Source organism: Gekko japonicus, unplaced genomic scaffold (assembly GCF_001447785.1).
Source record: "Gekko japonicus isolate JY-2015 unplaced genomic scaffold, Gekko_japonicus_V1.1 scaffold135, whole genome shotgun sequence".
NCBI lineage: Eukaryota > Metazoa > Chordata > Lepidosauria > Squamata > Gekkonidae > Gekko > Gekko japonicus.
This window is the reverse complement of record NW_015175359.1, coordinates 153,285-170,371: the sequence shown is the minus strand read 5'-3', so window position 1 is coordinate 170,371 and position 17,087 is coordinate 153,285. Positions and strand designations below refer to the sequence as shown.

The following is a 17,087-nucleotide window of genomic DNA, read 5'->3' as shown; positions in this document are numbered from 1 at the left end:
AACATTTATAAACTTGCCTTTCTCCCAGATAACTGTGACTCTACGCAAGTCACAGAAGTAAACCAGCATGCCACAAATAACCTAAATCACAATAGAAACAATAAAAAGACAGTGTCCATAAGAGACCTCTGCTCCTCAGTAAAATCTAACAAGCCACAAGAATCATACCAAGACACCAAACACACTGCTAAAAAGTTCCATCTTGCAGCATATACAGAACTGTAATTGATAACCTCTTAAATTCTCACGGAAGCCTGTTCCATAGTGCTGGGGTGGCTGCAGAAAATGCCTGCGACTGATCACATCCTCACATGGCTGGGATCACCAGTAGGTATTGCTGAGCTGAGGATGGGCAGATACCAGGAGGGATGGTACCTACGGGCACGGAGGCCCCACATGGTGAGGGGCTGTATAAGTCAGCACTAGCACCTTGATCTGGACTTTGAAACTGGTTGCCTTGCCAGTGCAGTGTTTATAAGCTACAGGATCCCCACAGTTAACCCCCAACAACAAACAGGCTTCAAGGGCAGTCCCAAGTAAACTGTGTTGCAGAAGTCAAGCCTTGAAGTTTCTGTTGCACAGATCACAATGGCCAGGTAAGCAGTCTTCAGATACGGGAAACATTTGCAGGCCTGTTGTCATTGACCAAAAGCATTTTTGGCTCCAGCAGACACGGCTGACTTGTTTCGGCCACCTATAATTTAATGTGATTTCATATATTTTTTCAGCTTTATCACCTTATCTGAAGGCTTGCTGCAAGCTTTAATTTAAGTAAAGGTCTGCCTTGCTCGAAATCCAGTTGAATCCGACTCTAGGGATGCGGTGCTCATCTCCGTTTCCAAGCTGAAGAGCCAGCGCTGTCCAAAGACGTTTCTGTGGTCATGTGGCTAGCATGACTAGATGCCGAGGTGCACGGAATGCTGTTACCTTCCCACCAAAGCGGTACATATTTATCTACTTGCAATTTCTTGCTTTCGAACTGCTAGGTTGGCAGGAGCTGGGGCCAGAGATGGGAGCTCACTCCATCATGCGGCACTCAGGTCTCAAACTGCTGAACTACCAACCTATAGTTCAGCGTCTTAACCACTTGAGCCACCGCAGCTCCTTTACCCTCCATTAAAAGTATGCTGCTCTTTATCCTGTTCCTATTTTGTATGCTACTTTCTATGATCTTTTGTGCATTTTCCGGCAATTTTCTTACTATTTTATGTTGCTTTTATTGGATTGCGTCATTTTATTTGGCAAAAAAACATTTTTTGGGGGGAGACAGCAATATATAAACATAACAAATAAATGCATAAATAAAGCACCCACAGGGAAAAAAAAACCCCGCACAGGACTGTAAGCAAAGCACTTGCTTCTTGTTATGTGCCAGCCTTTCCAAAATGCCACCATGGCACAAGATAGGGGCATCGTCCTAATTTAACTGCATAAATCATGATGGCATTCAGCATACCATATTTTCTTTCCCTTTAGGAGAAAGATCAGTATGCCAAATGCTCTGGATGATAATGCAGGTTGAGAAGATCCAGTTCACAAGTCTGGGACACAACCCAGGGGTGGGGAACTTGGGGGCACGGAAGAGATCACTTTAAATGCACTAAGAGGCTGGCCTTAAATCAGTTACTGAAAATGTGACTATGGCAACAAAGACCTATCAAAGCCTCTTTTAGTGTGTGGAGGGCACTGGCCACAGGTAGCTTCAAAGCCTTGTCCTGCGAGAGAGCAGCACGCACCATATCTCTTTACTGCGCCCATCATCAGGTACTGTAACGTTTAACATGTGCCCACAACAGTAGATGCCGAGGTGCACGGAATGCTGTAACGTTTAACATGTGCCCACAACACCAAAGTGTGGCTTTCCTATGGATTCAATTATCTACCACAATTCCTAAGCAATTTGCTGCAAAAGACCCCTTTTTTCTGCTTCTCTTTTTGGGCCATACAACACAATGCTGCAATTCTCTAACTTCGTTCTCCAACTGGTAATTTAGCCTCAAAAAGCAGCCATGGAGAGGGGCTGGTATGGATCAGGGCCATGAGGCTGAGAAAGGAAGGGTTAACTCTTCCCCACTCTGACCTGGAGGGCCAGGCTAGATCAATCGCATCATATTTCAGAAGCTAAGCAGGGTCAGCCCTGGTTAGTACCTGGATGGGAGACCACCAAGGACGTCCAGGTGTACTACACGGAGGCAGACGATGACAAACCTCCTCTGTTCCTCTCTTGCCTTGAATACAGGGGTCCCCAACGTCATACCTGTGGTGCCCGTCAAGTGTGGGCCAGATGGGGTTTTTCTCCTGCAAGGCTTCTGATTGGTTGTGCAGATTTTTTTAAAAAGTTGCTTTGGCAGCAGTTGCAACCACAGCACAATGATCCTCACTTTGTGACTGAAGGTAAGCCGTGGCAGACATTGCATGGATGCATCCACCACACTGCGACTGAATTCCAAAGGAGCCCACAGGCTCCATAAGATTGGGGACACCTGCCCCACTTTCCACCACCATCACCTCTTCCCCTGTAGGTCATTCCCCCCTGACCAGACCCTCCATCCTGATGCTGCTTTTAGCTCTGGTGGGGATACAGTCAGGCATTGTAGGGGTAAAAAGGTAAAGGTTCCCTTGCTCGAAAGCCAGTCGAGTCCGACTCTAGGGTTGCAGTGCTCATCTCCATTTCCAAGCCGAAGAGCCAGCGCTGTCCGAAGACATTTCCGTGGTCATGTGGCCAGCATGACTAAACACCAAGGCGCACGGAACGCTGTTACCTTCCCACCAAAGTGGTACCTATTTATCTACTTGCAATTTCTTGCTTTCGAACTGCTAGGTTGGCAGGAGCTGGAACTAGAGACGGGAGCTCACTCCATCATGCGGCACACTCAGGTCTTGAACTGCTGAACTACTGACCTTCCACAGTATCTTAACCACTTGAGCCACCGCAGCTCCTTTTCAGGGGGGGCATTTAAATGTCTTAGGGAGCACCAAGTTGATTCAATTAAAGTTAAAGCTTCCCCAGCTTGGACCCCTCTCCACCAACAACTTACTCATTTGCTAATTTCAAAGAGAAGCTTCCCAACACACCCACAGCTGTCCTCCTACGGCTTTTTTGCCCAGCACTCCCCCGGCAGACAGGCAGGGCGGACGCCTTCCCCAGAGACAGAGGATGGCTGAAATCTGGCAGACATGCTGGAAAAGCAGACAGCGTCTCCTCTCCTGCGGTAGCCGCTTTTTCTTCTTCCTTCTGGTCAGCCGGCCGCAAGCCTGGCCTCCCATATTGGTGTGCAGTGTACCGCCAGCCCGCTGCTCTCCCTTTCACAGGGGCCGCATAGGAAAGGCAGGCAGGCGGCAAGGCAAGGAGGTGGAGGAACATGCCGGTGCGCTCGCCCCGCTCAGAGAGCTGCCAGCCAGCCAAGCTCTGGAACCACAGCCCCTCCCATCCCCCCCAAAACCACCAGCCCAGGATGGAGCCGGCGGGGCTGCTGAGAGGCAGAGAAGTCCCCACTTGGGGAAGTGGCGGCGGCAGCGGGGGGGGGGAGTGCGCCCAGAGTGCTGGGGGGGCCTGGGATGGAGGGAAACTCAGGGGGCCTTGGAAGGAAATCAGGGGGGCAGGCCCCAAAATGCCCCGCTGTAGCTACGGGCCTGAACTGCAGCCTTTCAAGACTGCTTTTCATTGTTTAAAAAATTCCTTGAGGAGGAAATGAAAGGCAGAACTCCACACCCTGTCTAGCTGGACCCTGGGCTTCGGTTCATCTCAAGTGTATCCCCAAAGGGACAGAGCCACAAATGGGAAAGCACAGCCCCACTCTCCTTCTGCTCCCTGCCTCACGCGTGGCTGAGTTCTCGCCAGCTGGCATCCCTCTGAAACGTGTTATTATGTCCAACCCACCTCCATTATTTATAGATTAATATCAGCCTGGATAGTAACTCAATAACTAATAACAGTAACTTGAGCCAGTGACTCAGCCTACTGAACTCTTAACGGGACGGGGTTGCAGTACCCTCCCTCAGAGAGGACCCCACATTGCCATTCAAAACCAGAACTGAGGACAAATTGGGGTTCCATGAGGAACCACTGGGTGAGGGTGGGGAGCTAAACTACTAAGAAAGCTTCTTATTTCGCCCTGAATCTGAGCAGTACAACACAGAACTTGGGGATGTTTACTTCACCCACCCGGTATTATTAATAACAGGAGCATGGAACTGGAGTGGGGAAATGTGTACCTCCCGCCACACATTCCGCAACCTGAAATTTGCACACACACACATACAATTTCAGACTAGGGGCTCCACAGATGAAAAGATCCTTGGAAAGGTGTGATTAATTCAGACGAGAGGAAGCATTTTTGCTTGGATCCCAATTAATATTTCAGACAGGGCAATCTGGGCTTGAAGAAGAAGAGCTGGATTTATACCCCGCCCTTCACTCGGAGTCTCAGAGCAGCTTTACAGTCTCCTTCCCTTCCTCACCCCACAACAGACACCCTGGCTGTGGTCACACTGGACACTTGGCATGGTCAGGGTGTGCCTCTAAGTGCACCGGTTTAAATTGTTGCAGGAAGGTCTGACCAGACTGCACACCCTGAAGGGATCTCCCTGCGCGCTCATCTGGTAATGAGGCGTCCACATTACTGCAGCACCTCAACCATGGAGCGCGCTGTCTGGGTGACTTTTTAAAAATACAGGTGGGCACATGCACATATGCACTCATATGCTTATTGGTAGCACTGGACTTTCCCTGGTGTTCATTTACTCCGCTTCAAGGATGGGCCAGAATCTGATGCTGATGACTGGGACACGAAAGGCAGATATTGTTTTATGATCCTGCTCTTTAAATCTGCAAAGGTACCACTATGATATTGGTGCAAACTGCTCATGTGACCACAGCCCCTGTGAGGTAGGTGAGGCTGAGAGAGCTCTGGGAGAACTGCTCTTGAAAGAACAGCTCTGAGAGAACTATGATTGACCCAAGGTCACCCAGCTGGCTGCATATGGAGTGGAGAATCAAACCCAGTTCTCCAGATTAGAGTCCACCACTCTTAACCACTACACCAAACTGGCTCTTCAGACAGGCCAGAGCCATTGAATACTAACAGCATCCAGGACTGGCCCGGTAGGGGCTTAGGACTGTGGGATGCATGCTATAAGTGGTGCATCCCCAGATCCTAACATCCTCCTCCAGGATACCAGAAGTTACCTAAAGAGCCCCTCTCTGTTGCCTTCTCTTCCTCTTTACCTGTTGCTTAACGGCCCTTCTGCTGTTCGTTGAGGGCCAGGAGCATGTTCGGTGCTTGTCAGACTGGTTTGTGTGTGTGTGTGTGTGTGTGTGTGTGTGTATTTGTGTTCCTATACTTTTTTGGTATGCTAGGGGAGTTCCCCAAGGATGCAAAACCCCTTATCTCTAAGTGGCCCTTTCCCTTGTCCTACTAACTGGCACGGGGCCCGTGAGAGTAATAACAGCATGCAGCTGAGTGCGTTTGACAGGATTCCGTAGGACCGGAGCCTTCTGTTAATTTTGGTGTCACCATTTAATGGCTGGTCCTCCTTACTAGCAAGCACTCCCCCTCCACCCCAACCTCCTGCAATCTTGTTAGCCAGCCTCTGAAACTGGCAGCGTGAAGAGCCGTCACCAGATCCATGGAAACAGCAAAATGCCACAAGCCAGACTCAGCTCAGGAAACACGAATATTCATCCTTCAGCTTTCCACTGAAGCTGACCAAGAAGAAAGCCTGGGGGTGTTAAAAGATAAACCGAGAATCACTTTTGCTCTTGGACCCTGGGTTCAAATTCTGCCCAAGCACACAAAAATAAGCTTCACTTTATGTTAACAACAATCAGATAGATACCACTGGAAAACTCACAGGTAAAGGACAAAGGCACAGTCTTTTCCATTTTTTTTTTTTTGTCCCCAACATTATGGCCAAACTGCACACAGTTAGAACTCCAGACATGTTATCTGGCCATTTCTTGTTGTTGTTGTTTTTAAAGCTGGGACAGAGAGAAGGAATATAGATCAGGGCCTTCCGGCCACTGATTGGAAATGCTCTCCATGTTGTTCCAGTAAGCAAAAAAGACAGGCACACTATGAGTGCCTGTCTTTTTTCCTGTACCACACCTAGAAGCACCTGCAGGGAAGGGAATTTCCAATTGGGAAATGGCAGGGGGAAACAACCCACATCTTGTTAAGTACCATGACATCAATTGATGTCTGCTCCCCAATGTCTTCTTCTTAGGGCTAAACAACACATCTGGAGTTCTAATAACAGAACTGCAACAGCACATGGAGTTTGGCGCATAGCCTCATCCACTCCAGTATTTATTATATTATTTAAACGTATGAACCACCCTCCCCTGGAGGGCTCAGAGTGGTGTACATAATAAATTAAACAGGAACAATTAAAATAAAAAATACAAAATAACACATGGTTAAAACAGATAAAACAGTATAATTCTTCCAGATAATAGATGGCGTATGTATAACTTCACTCCCACTATAGAGTGGATCACATGCTGGGATTGGTAAGGCCAGGTGGAACATAAGAGAAGCCAACGTTGGATCAGGCCAATGGCCCATCCAGTCTAACACTCTGTCACACAGTAGCCCAAAATACCAGGTGCCATCAGGAGGTCCACTAGAAGCCCTCCCATTATTGCCCCCCAAGCAACAAGAATACAGAGCATCACTTGCCTCAGAGTCCAGATCTATACCTTGTGGCTATTAGCCACCAATGGACCTCTGCTCCATATGCTTATCTAATTCCCTTTTGAAGCTGTCCATGCTTGTAGCCACCACCACCTCCTGTGGCAGTGAATTCCATGTATTAATCACTCTTTGGGTGAAGAAGTACTTCCTTTTATCCGTTCTAACCCGACCGCTCAGCAATTTCATGGAGTGCCCATGAGTTCTTGTATTGTGAGAAAGGGAGAAAAGTACCTCTTTCTCTACCTGCTCTATCCCATGCATAATCTTATAAACCTCAATCATGTTACCCCTCAGCCATCATTTCTCCAAGCTAAAGAGCCCCAAGCGCTTTAACCTTCCTTCATAGGGAAATTATTCCAACCCTTTTATCATTCTAGTTTCCCTTTTCTGTACTTTTTCCAAAGTTATAATATCCTTTTTGAGGTGTGGTGACCAGAATTGTACACAGTATTCCAAACGAGACAGCACCATTGATTTATATAGGGGCATTATGATATTGGCTGATCTGTTTTCAATACCCTTCCTAATAATCCCCAGCATAGCATTGGCCTTTTTTACTGCAGTTGCACACTGTCTCGACATTTTCAGTGAGTTATCTACTACGACTCCAAGATCTCTCTCTTGGTCAGTCTCTGCCAGTTCAGACATGTATTTTTAGTTAGGATTTTTGGCTCCAATGTGCATCACCTTGCACTTGGCCACATTGATGCCCACTCGCCCATCCTTGACAGATCTCTTTGGAGTGCCTCACAATCCTCCCTGGTTTTCACCTGGTTTTCGGGTGGAAGCCATGGTAAGGAACTGTTGCTGTCCTCAACTGTAGGCTTGGTGGAACATCTCCATTTTGCACGCCCTGAAGAACTCAGCAAGGTCCCGCAGGGCGCGGATGTTACTAAGGTAGAGAGTTCCACCAGGCCAGGGACAGGTGAGGACAGCCAGACATCTTTGGTGTAGTGGTTAAGAGTGCAGACTCTAATCTGGGAGAACCGGGTTTGATTCCCCACTCCTCCACTTGTTCCTGGCTGGATGACTTTGGGCAAGTTTTAATTCTGGCACAGCTGTTCTTGAAAAAGAGCAGTTTCTGTCAGAGTTCTCTCAGCCCCACCTTCCTCACAGGGTGTCTGTTGTGGGGAGGGGAAGGGAAAGGAGTTTGTAAGCCGCTCTGAGACTCCTTTGGGTAGTAAAGGGCGGGGTACATTACAGGGTTATTGTAAGAACTGTTGGTTTACTTTATTTAATTACTGTGTGAACTATCTCAGCTGACAGGTAAAGACTGTTGAACCAAATTCTAGGAAATCTCACTCCATCCCAAATATACTACATCTGAAATGCTCTGAGAGCCCATTAAAAAGCCCATAGAATACATATTATTTGCATATACAGTATTATTATATTAAGCTCTGCTCCGAAGAACATTTTAGGCTCACGTGAGGCTCACAGAGTTCGCCTAGTAGAGTTGAAAAAATTCTTGTCTTTGAACTGCAGACAAACATACACTTACGTCCCTGCCATATTACAAAGTAGTTTTGTGGCTGCGCTTTCCAAAACAGCTTGCCATGTGATGTGGGGGAGCTGCTGTTGGGGAAAAAATTGTTGCAAAAACTCAGGCTCACAGCTCAGCTTCACAGTTCATTGGTCACAATTATGTATGAAACAGGAGCCCAGAGGCACTTCAAAGACTTAAAGCCAGCCTTAAGGGACTCTCCCATGCATCCAGTGAAGCCAGCTCTGACTCATGAACAATTCTGCTGGAATAAAATTTGTTCTGTCCTTGAGGTGCCACTGGACTTGGTAACACTAACACGGCTACCCTATCTGGCATTATAAAGGTAAAGACTGCTCGAAAGCCAGTCAAATCTGACTCTAAGGGGCGGTGCTCATCTCCGTTTCCAAGCCAAAAGCCAGCACTGTCCGAAGATGTTTCCGTGGTCTTGTGGCCCGCATGACTAAATGCCGAGGTGCACAGAATGCTGTTACCTTTCCACTGAAGCAATACGTATTTATCTACTTGCAATTTCTTGCTTTTTAACTGCTAGGTTGGCAGGAGCTGGGGCCAGAGACGGGAGCTCACTCCTGGTATTATTGGGGATACATTCAAATTTTCTTTTGTTTCCCCACCCCATCTTTCCTTTCTACTTGTACCAATATATGCAAGTTCAATCCTGTGCATATCTATCTCTGAGTCAGGTCCACTAAGTTCTGTGGGGCTGACTCCCAAGGAAGTGTCCGCAGGGCTGCAATCTTAGTGGTTCTGTAATTACAGATGCGTAATTAAAAGCAGCTGCAAAAAGTACAGGGCGATATGAAGATTAGACAGATTCATGGAGGACAGGACCATCAATGGCTACTACTAGTAGCTATGGTGACCAAAGGGAACCTACATATGAAGAGGTAGTCAACCTCTAAATACCAGTGAAAGAAGGCAATATCAGAGGAAGGCCTTCATGCCCTGTACGTCGCTGGCTGGTTGGCCACTGTGTGATTCTGGATGCCGGACTAGGTGGACAAACTCTTATGTTTCCATCCATTCTGGAAATCCCTCCCCCATCCCTGGCTTAAGCAGCTACGGGGGGGGGGGGGAGAGGAATGGCAGATACCCACACATCCCTTGCTCCAGGTGTGTAGGCGGATGGTGGAAGAGTGCATTTCAGATATGGGAAATGACATTTGGGGGAGGAAAGAGATAAACATCCCCTTCCCTAGAGCCACAGCCCTGATCCACATTTGGGTCTGCCCCAGCTGTTTCTTGCAGCTGAATATCTCATCTGGGGATCCAAAGCTGGACTCCTCCCCCAACATCACGTGCCATTTGGCCCTAAGTGGCAATTGTGGCAGGGACTCATCTTTCAATTTTGTGTGCAGTGTGTGTGTGTAAAGTGCCATCAAGCTGCAGCCAAATTATGGTGACCCCGTAGGGTTTTCATGGCAAGAGATATTCAGAGGTGGTTTGCTATTGCTTTCTTCTGCATAGCGACCCTGGAATTTCTTGGTAGTTTCCCACCCATATACTAATCAGGGCTGACCCTGCTTAGCCTCTGAGATCTGACCAGCCTGAAGTATGTAATTTAATTTAATTTAACTGCTGTAAATTTTATTAATAGCAACAATGGTCCCTGGAAAGCCATAAAACTCTCTGGGATTAGGCTGCAATGCTCCAGTTTTTATACACTCATCATATTCGTATCCTGTCCTTCCTCAAAGGAACACAGGGGGGCTTAAACTTTGTTTGTGCCATTCTGATCCTCACAACAGTCCTGTGAAGCAGGCTAGACTGAGAAAGAGGCACTAAAGGTCACCTGGTGACTGGTGAGGCATCACAGCCAAGAGCCATGATTCCAGGTTTTCCCAGCCCAGAGCATAACAGTCTTTCTGTACCTTTTCAACAATTAATATAAAAGCCCAGCAGGATCAGACCAAAGGACCTTCTAGACCAGCATCCTGTTTCCTACCATCTCCAGCCAAATTCTATCCACTGCATTTTAACCACATGCTTTATCCAAGCCACCCAAGACAGCATACCTGGTTTTCCTCTCCTCTATTTCAGGTTCACAACAACCCTGAAAGAAGGTTTAGGCTGAGAAATGGTGATTGGCCCAAAGACACTCAGAGAGTAGAACCCAGGCCTCCCCATTTCTAGCTGGACACCCTGACTTCGAGTGCAAACAATACAACCGCCTCGCTGAACCTAAGTGTGTCAGGGCTTTGGTGGAAGACACATATATCTGTTGCTTTGAGTTTTGCCGGGCAAAAAGAAATATAATAAAGAAAGAATGAACCACGTTTGCCTTGTTGGCGCTCTTTTGGAAAGGACTTCTGGGAAACAGGGCATGAAGTTAAGACCTTTCTCCATTTTTATTTTTGCCCTTGGTGTCTGGTATTTAGAAATATACTGCTTCTGCACATGGAGGTTCCACTGACTTAGCTAACCACAGCTAATAGTAGTTGATCAATTCCACCTCCATGAACTTTCTTGTTTTTCAAGCCATCCAAGGCGGTGGCCACGGCTTCCCCCTGGCAGCAGAAGAGTCAGTGAGTTTAAACCTGTTAAGATACTTGCTGTGTGGAGAAAAACTAGCATTGCCACCCTCCAGGTAACACCTGGAGATCTCTAGCCATAACAATTGATCTCCAGTGGAGACCAGTTCCCCTGAAGTAAACGGCTGCTCTGGAGGGTGGATTCCATGGCATTATACCCTGCTAAAGTCCTTCCCCAAACCCCAGCCTCCCCCCCCCTCAAAAAAACCCCTCCAGGTGTTTATTTCCCAACCCAGAGTTACCAGCCCTAAAAGCACTTCCTGAATTTACCCCCATCAGCTCCATCAGGAGCTCCTGAATTCTCGTTATTACAGGAGAGGAAGGAAAAAAGTTCGCTCTCCGGTTTCTCCATCCCCTTGCATCATTTTAGAAAATCTATATAGCATTCCCCTTTCCCCCCAAACTAAAAAGCCCCCCCAAAAAACACATGAAGCTGCCTTATACTGAGTCAGACTCTTGGCCTGTCAAGGTCAGTATTGTCCACTCAGACTGGCAGCAGCTCTCCACCGGAGGTCTTTCATCTTCACCTCCTGCCTGATCCCTTTAACTGACCCTGCCGCTGGGGATCAAACCTGAGACCTCCTGCATACCAAGCAGATACTCTACCACTGAGCCACAGCCCTATCCATCCCACAGGCCAAGCCTTCAAGTTCTCTTACAGCGAAGGTACTCCAGGGCCTTCATAATTCTAGGTTCGCTGGGGGGGGCGGGTTCCTGAGGGTAGCGGGGAGGGAGGGAGGGGGCTCCTAAAACTCTTCCAGGACACTCACAGAGTCCTTACCACAAGGCAGGCCAGTAGCAGAACAGCGGGACTGTTTTGGGGGGAAGGGGTAATAGGGAAGAGGTGACTGACTCCCCTAACGGAGCTCTGGCTCGCCCCTTCTCTAACCGTGCCATCCCTAAGGAGAATGGACCCACTGAAGCCTCCTCCTCCCGCCCCATGCTCAGTGGAAATCGGATGCGGTCGAGGGAGTCCTCGAGGAAAAGAGGCACGGCCCGTCGGGTCCGGGGAACGCGCCGGCTTCTGAGCAGGGAGGGAGCCTGGCCAGCACCCCCGCGAGGGGCAAGCCCCCGCCCCGCCCCGGCCACTCACACGTCCTTGGCCGGCAGGTCTTTCGCCTCCACCACGCGGAAGTGCAGCGAGGTGTTCCTGGCCATGCTGCCGACGGGCTGGAGAAGAGCGAGGGCGTCCAGCTGGCTCCGCTCACTGGCGGTCCGCGGGAGTCATGAGAGCGGGAGCCCCGACGGCGAGGCACTCCAGGGGCGGGAGACACCACCTTTGCAGCCGCGGCTCCGGCGCCTTCTGCAGGACCCGAACAGCGCACGCCGGGAAAGTCTCCAGCCAGGCAGGCACGCAGGCGAACCGGTCCGCCCGGGTGGCGGCGATCCTCACCGAATCAACCAGCCCGCCTCGCTTCGCTCTGCTCGCCGCGTGCCGGGCGGTCTCCGGCGTCCGAGGCGGCTATAGGTTGCCCGGGCGGACGAATGGAATCGGGCGCCTCCTAGCGGCCGCGAGGGGACCCTGCCTGGCTCCGGCCACGCTTCTTGAGGGGCTTGTCGTTCTCCAGCGACACCTGTCCGTCAACGAGGCGGGCTCCTCGAATAGGAGGTTTCGGGTCCCTCCCCGGCGACCTGAAGTTTCCAGGATACTTTGTGGGGGGAGGAGACCGTGACGGTTACATTGGAAGGGAATGAATGTCCCGTCACTGTGATCTGCTTTTAAAACGGTGGTTGCAAAAGGCCAAGTAAGACACCTGCACGTTATTTATTCATTTCTTTGTACTCGCTTTTCTCCTGGGTGAAGGTCCAAATTAGCTTGAACCATCTTTTTTTTTCTTACTCCGTTTTTATCCTCTCAGCAGCCCTGTGAGGTAGGCTCAGGTGAGAGGGAGTGACAGCCAGTGTTCCCTCTAAGCTGAGTTAGTGTGAGCTGGCTCACAGTTTTTTAGCCTCTGGCTCACACATTTTTGTCTTCGCTCAGGAAGGAGGGCTGGAGAGCAAACTAACTTATGCAGCAGCCAAATCGCTCGCTCACAACTTTCATGCCAGCAGCTCACAAAGGAGAATTTTTGCTCACAAGACTCCACAGTTTAGAGGGAACATTGGTGACAGCCAAAGGTCACCCAGTGAGCTTCTCTGACAGAGTGGGAAGTTGAACTTGGGTTTTCCAGATCCCAGCCCTGCACTCTAGACACTACACTTACGATTGCCAACCTCCAGGAGGGGGCTGGAGATAGCCCAGAATTACTATTGGTCTCCAGACTACACAGATCAGTTCCTGGGAGATAATGGTTGCTGCCAAGACTGGGCTTTATGGCATTATACCCCACTGAGGTTCCTCGCCTCCCCCAACCCCGTTGTCTCCAGGCTTCACTGCCAAATCTCCTGGAATTTCCCAACCAGGAGTTGCCAAGTCTAACTACACTACACTGGCTCCATTGAACATGAAGTTGCCTGGCCTATCAGTGTCAGTCTCGTCTATCCTGACTGGCGCTGGCTGCTCAGGTCCTCTGGTCAAGGTCTTTGACGTCATCCACTTCCTGTTCCTTTTAACTGGAGATTGAACCGGGGACCTTTTGCATGCAGAGCAAACGTTGTGCCGCTGAGGAGGGGTGCTAGCTGGCTAACGTCTGAGCCTGGCAGGATCAGGGCTCCAGCTGAAGTAAACAGGAAAACTCTTGTTACCATCTTATCTTGACTGGTTCAGCAGTGCATAAAAGAGCTGATATGTTAGCCTGGGCAGAACTGTTGTTGTGTGGGCTTGTTCTGCTGGACGGGGCTGATGCTGAGCCAATCTCAGCTGCTAGCCCTAAAGCCAGTGTGTGTGTGTGTGTGTGACTGGCGGCATTAGCCAGTTCTTGGCAATGGAGCATGTGTAGCTTAGTCCCTTTTCTCCAGCATCAAGACCTGATTTTGGTGCTCCCCACCCTGCGAAAGAAGCTTAGAAAGACGGAAGATCCAGCAATAGATCTCTGGGGCCTTGTTTTGTTTGCACACTAAATAATGGAGATATTGCAGGTAATGCAGGTTAAGTGTGCGGACTCTAATCTGGGAGAACCGGGTTTGATTCCCCACTCCTCCACTTGCACCTGCTGATGTGACTTTGGGTCAGTCACAAGCTCTGGCACAGCTGTCCTTGAAAAAGAGCAGTTTGTGTCAGAGTTCTCTCAGCCCCACCCACCTCACAGGGTGTCTGTTGTGGGGAGGGGAAGGGAAAGGAGTTTGTAAGCCACTCTGAGACTCCGAGTGAAGGGCGGGGTATAAATCCAATCTCTTCTTCTTCTTCACTGCCTCTAAGCATGGAGGATCCATTCAGTGATCAAGGCAAATGGTGTTTGCTAGGTCTATTACCCTCACTCATTCTTGCTAGATAGGGGAGAAAGGGCGAGCAAGCAGACAGTCAGGGCAGTGGTTTCCAGATACTATGCCTGGAGAAGTAAATTAGCTAAAGGCTCCCATGAGCCCAAAACACCCATTTGTGGAGGGGGATGCCTACTGAGTCTCTGTATGAGTCTGCAATGGGCATGCCTCATTCCAGCCAGGAGAGATGCCCAGAATGATGACTCACACAAAACCTCTGAGGATGTACTTTTGCCTCTTTGCATTTGGAAGCATAACAATGAATGTACCAGGGAGGGTGTCGGGGATGCTTCAGAGTCTCTCTCTCACAGCAACTGTTGAAAGTTCCTGAAGGAAGGCCCCACCAAAGGCCTGCTTTGGGAAGCACTGGGGGGAAAACAACAATTTATGTTTCAGTCTTTTGAAACTGGGGATGACAGGAAGAAAGGGAAGGGAAATCCATGGAAAAATCTGTGCCTTGTGAAAATCTGACAAACATTTCTTCAAAAGCAACTTGATGTGTCCCCCGTAGGCAGCAGGTGATGCTCTGGGCTGTTTGAATTTGCGGGGTGGGGGTGGGGGTTGTTTGTTTTCATTTTGTTTGTGCAGGGAGGGCAGCAGATAGCAAGACAGATGTGGTGGTATGGGACATGGTGCTTTGAATCGCTGTTGGGGCATGCTTATTTTACCTCTCTAAAACATTTCAGTTCTGCTTTTTAATTAAAATTCACATAGCAATCTGCAGTTGAAAACAATCGAAACAACCAAATGATAGCACAGTCAAACACAATCAGTGGAAGAAACCGTCCTACAGAATCTTAACAATTCAGCAACTGAAGTCAGACCAAAAGAGGGAAAACACCCATGCATAATAGGCCAAAGTTTTGAACTGCCTTCTGGAAGACGATAAAGAGAGGGTCATATTGTGAAATTCTTGATCATTGGTTTATCTCTGTATATTTTTCTGCCAAGAGGAGGAAGATGCCCCCCAAAAGCTTCAACTGCCCGTCCCTACACATTAAATCTCTGTTTAAGAGACAAAACATTTTCCTCCAGGCCTGTTGGCAGCCTTGTTTTAAGTTACCCCCCACAAAAAAACCCCTTTTACATAAAATGGAAATTTGAAGCAAAAATTGGGAAGCCATTTCCTTTCAGCTTGATGAGGGTGACTCCTATGTTAAGTGTGTACAAATCTCCTATTTAATTTGTAGTTTGGTCCTTATTAGTAATGTGATTCTTATGTGGTAGTATAGTAAAGTGCTTCTTATGTGTACTGTTATTGACACATTGATTGTGATTTATGAAAAAGTAGGTATTAGCCAATTGCAACAGTTTTGGACAGTGGTGTCTTTGAAGGCAAAATTGTCAAATGAACAATAACACTCCTGTCTAGAAGACAGATTTAGGTGGGTAGCCGTGTTGGTCTGAAGCAGCGGAACAAAGTTCAAGTCCGGTGGCAACTTTAAGACCAACAAAGTTTGATTCAAGGTATAAGCTTTCCTGTGCATGCACACTTCTTCAGATACATTGAAATGGAAGTTACCAGTCTATACATATAGGTGAGCAGCAAATTAGCATACAGCATAATAAACAGTGTTTAAGAGATGCAAGGACCAAACTGGAATAACAAGCTTGGTTTACATCACCATTTCTTTGGGTTTAATTCCAGGGGAGAAACAGTGAAGGAAATAAATATATCAAAATTGGAGATTGATGTGCAAATGTACCCTTCTTAATTGTGGAATGTTGAGAGTAATTGACTGAGGCCACTGGAGAGCCACAGCAGAATTCAATGGCTGAGAGATGTATGCCTTGTAAGAAGTAAATAGATCTTCTTTTAGAAGCAAGACTCTGAAGCCTGGATGTGTTTCCTAAAGTTTGGCAACCGCCCACTACAATGAAGAGTGCCACGAACAATGAGTGAAAAATGGATGCCGTCTAGAGAACAAACAGGATGCTCGCCACCTCATTTCCTCCTCCTGCGTAACCATCAGAGGGCCAAATGCAAACTCAGGCGTAAGTAGAATTTAAATCCTCACTTCTTCTGAACAGCCAAGCCTTGTTGCGTAAGTAAAGCACAGCCTCACAACAAGGCAATCTAATTGCCAGCTGGGGTGTGAATTTAACAAATCAAAGGGACAGAGTTGTGTCTCTGCTGCAGTTTTGGCAGAGTTCAGAAAAACAGGCAAGGGTGATGTTGGCACTGGAATCTGTCTACCTAAGGATCTTAACTTCTATTTAAATAAACAAACAAACTTCTAGCTGTGCAAAATCTGTTTGGGAAATATGTGGGCAGCACCCAGACAATTCTCTGAAGCTAGAGGACATGCTGAACAAGATGTTCAGTGGTTAGACTGGGCAGGGTTTCAGTGTTTTGGAGAGCTCTATGTAACATCCCTTGATCAGCCAAAGCAGGATGAATTATACAGACTAGTAAAAACTACAGAATAAATTATGCAAAATAAGAGCAATCGTATTGGGTGGGTTAATCTGTGTCACGTGTAGAGGAGGTAACACTCAGCCTGTATTGTTGGCTCAAGTGGTTAAGACGCTGAACTGCAGGCTGTGGAAGGTCAGTAGTTCAGCAGTTCGAGACCCGGGTGCCGCATGATGGAGTGAGCTCCCATCTCTAGTTCCAGCTCCTGCCAACCTAGCAGTTCGAAAGCAAGAAATTGCAAGTAGATAAACAGGTACCACTTCGGTGGGAAGGTAACAGCGTTCCATGCGCCTTGGTGTTTAGTCATGCCGGCCACATGACCACGGAAACGTCTTTGGACAGCGCTGGCTCTTCGGCTTTGAAACGGAGATGAGCACCGCAACCCTAGAGTCGGATTCGACTGGCTTTCGAGCAAGGGAACCTTTACCTTTACCTTTTTATATTTATTAGCCCTGAACTGGAAATCCCAGGCTAGCCCAATTTTGTCAGATCTCAGAAGCTAAGCGGGGTTGGCCCTGCTCAGTACTTGGATGGGAGACCACCGGGAAAGTCCAGGATTGGCATACAGAGGCAGGCAATGA

General features: G+C 48.3%; 1 protein-coding gene across 1 annotated transcript in view; it reads right to left on the bottom strand.

The window, feature by feature from the left end:
* The window catches only part of RASAL1 (RAS protein activator like 1 (GAP1 like)), a 69,855-nt gene extending 57,967 nt beyond the window's left edge, over positions 1 to 11,888 (bottom strand). The window contains 1 exon segment of the mRNA XM_015425294.1: positions 11,824 to 11,888. Coding sequence (XP_015280780.1) covers positions 11,824 to 11,888 — 65 coding nt within the window.
* Positions 11,889 to 17,087: the final 5,199 nt, after the last annotated feature.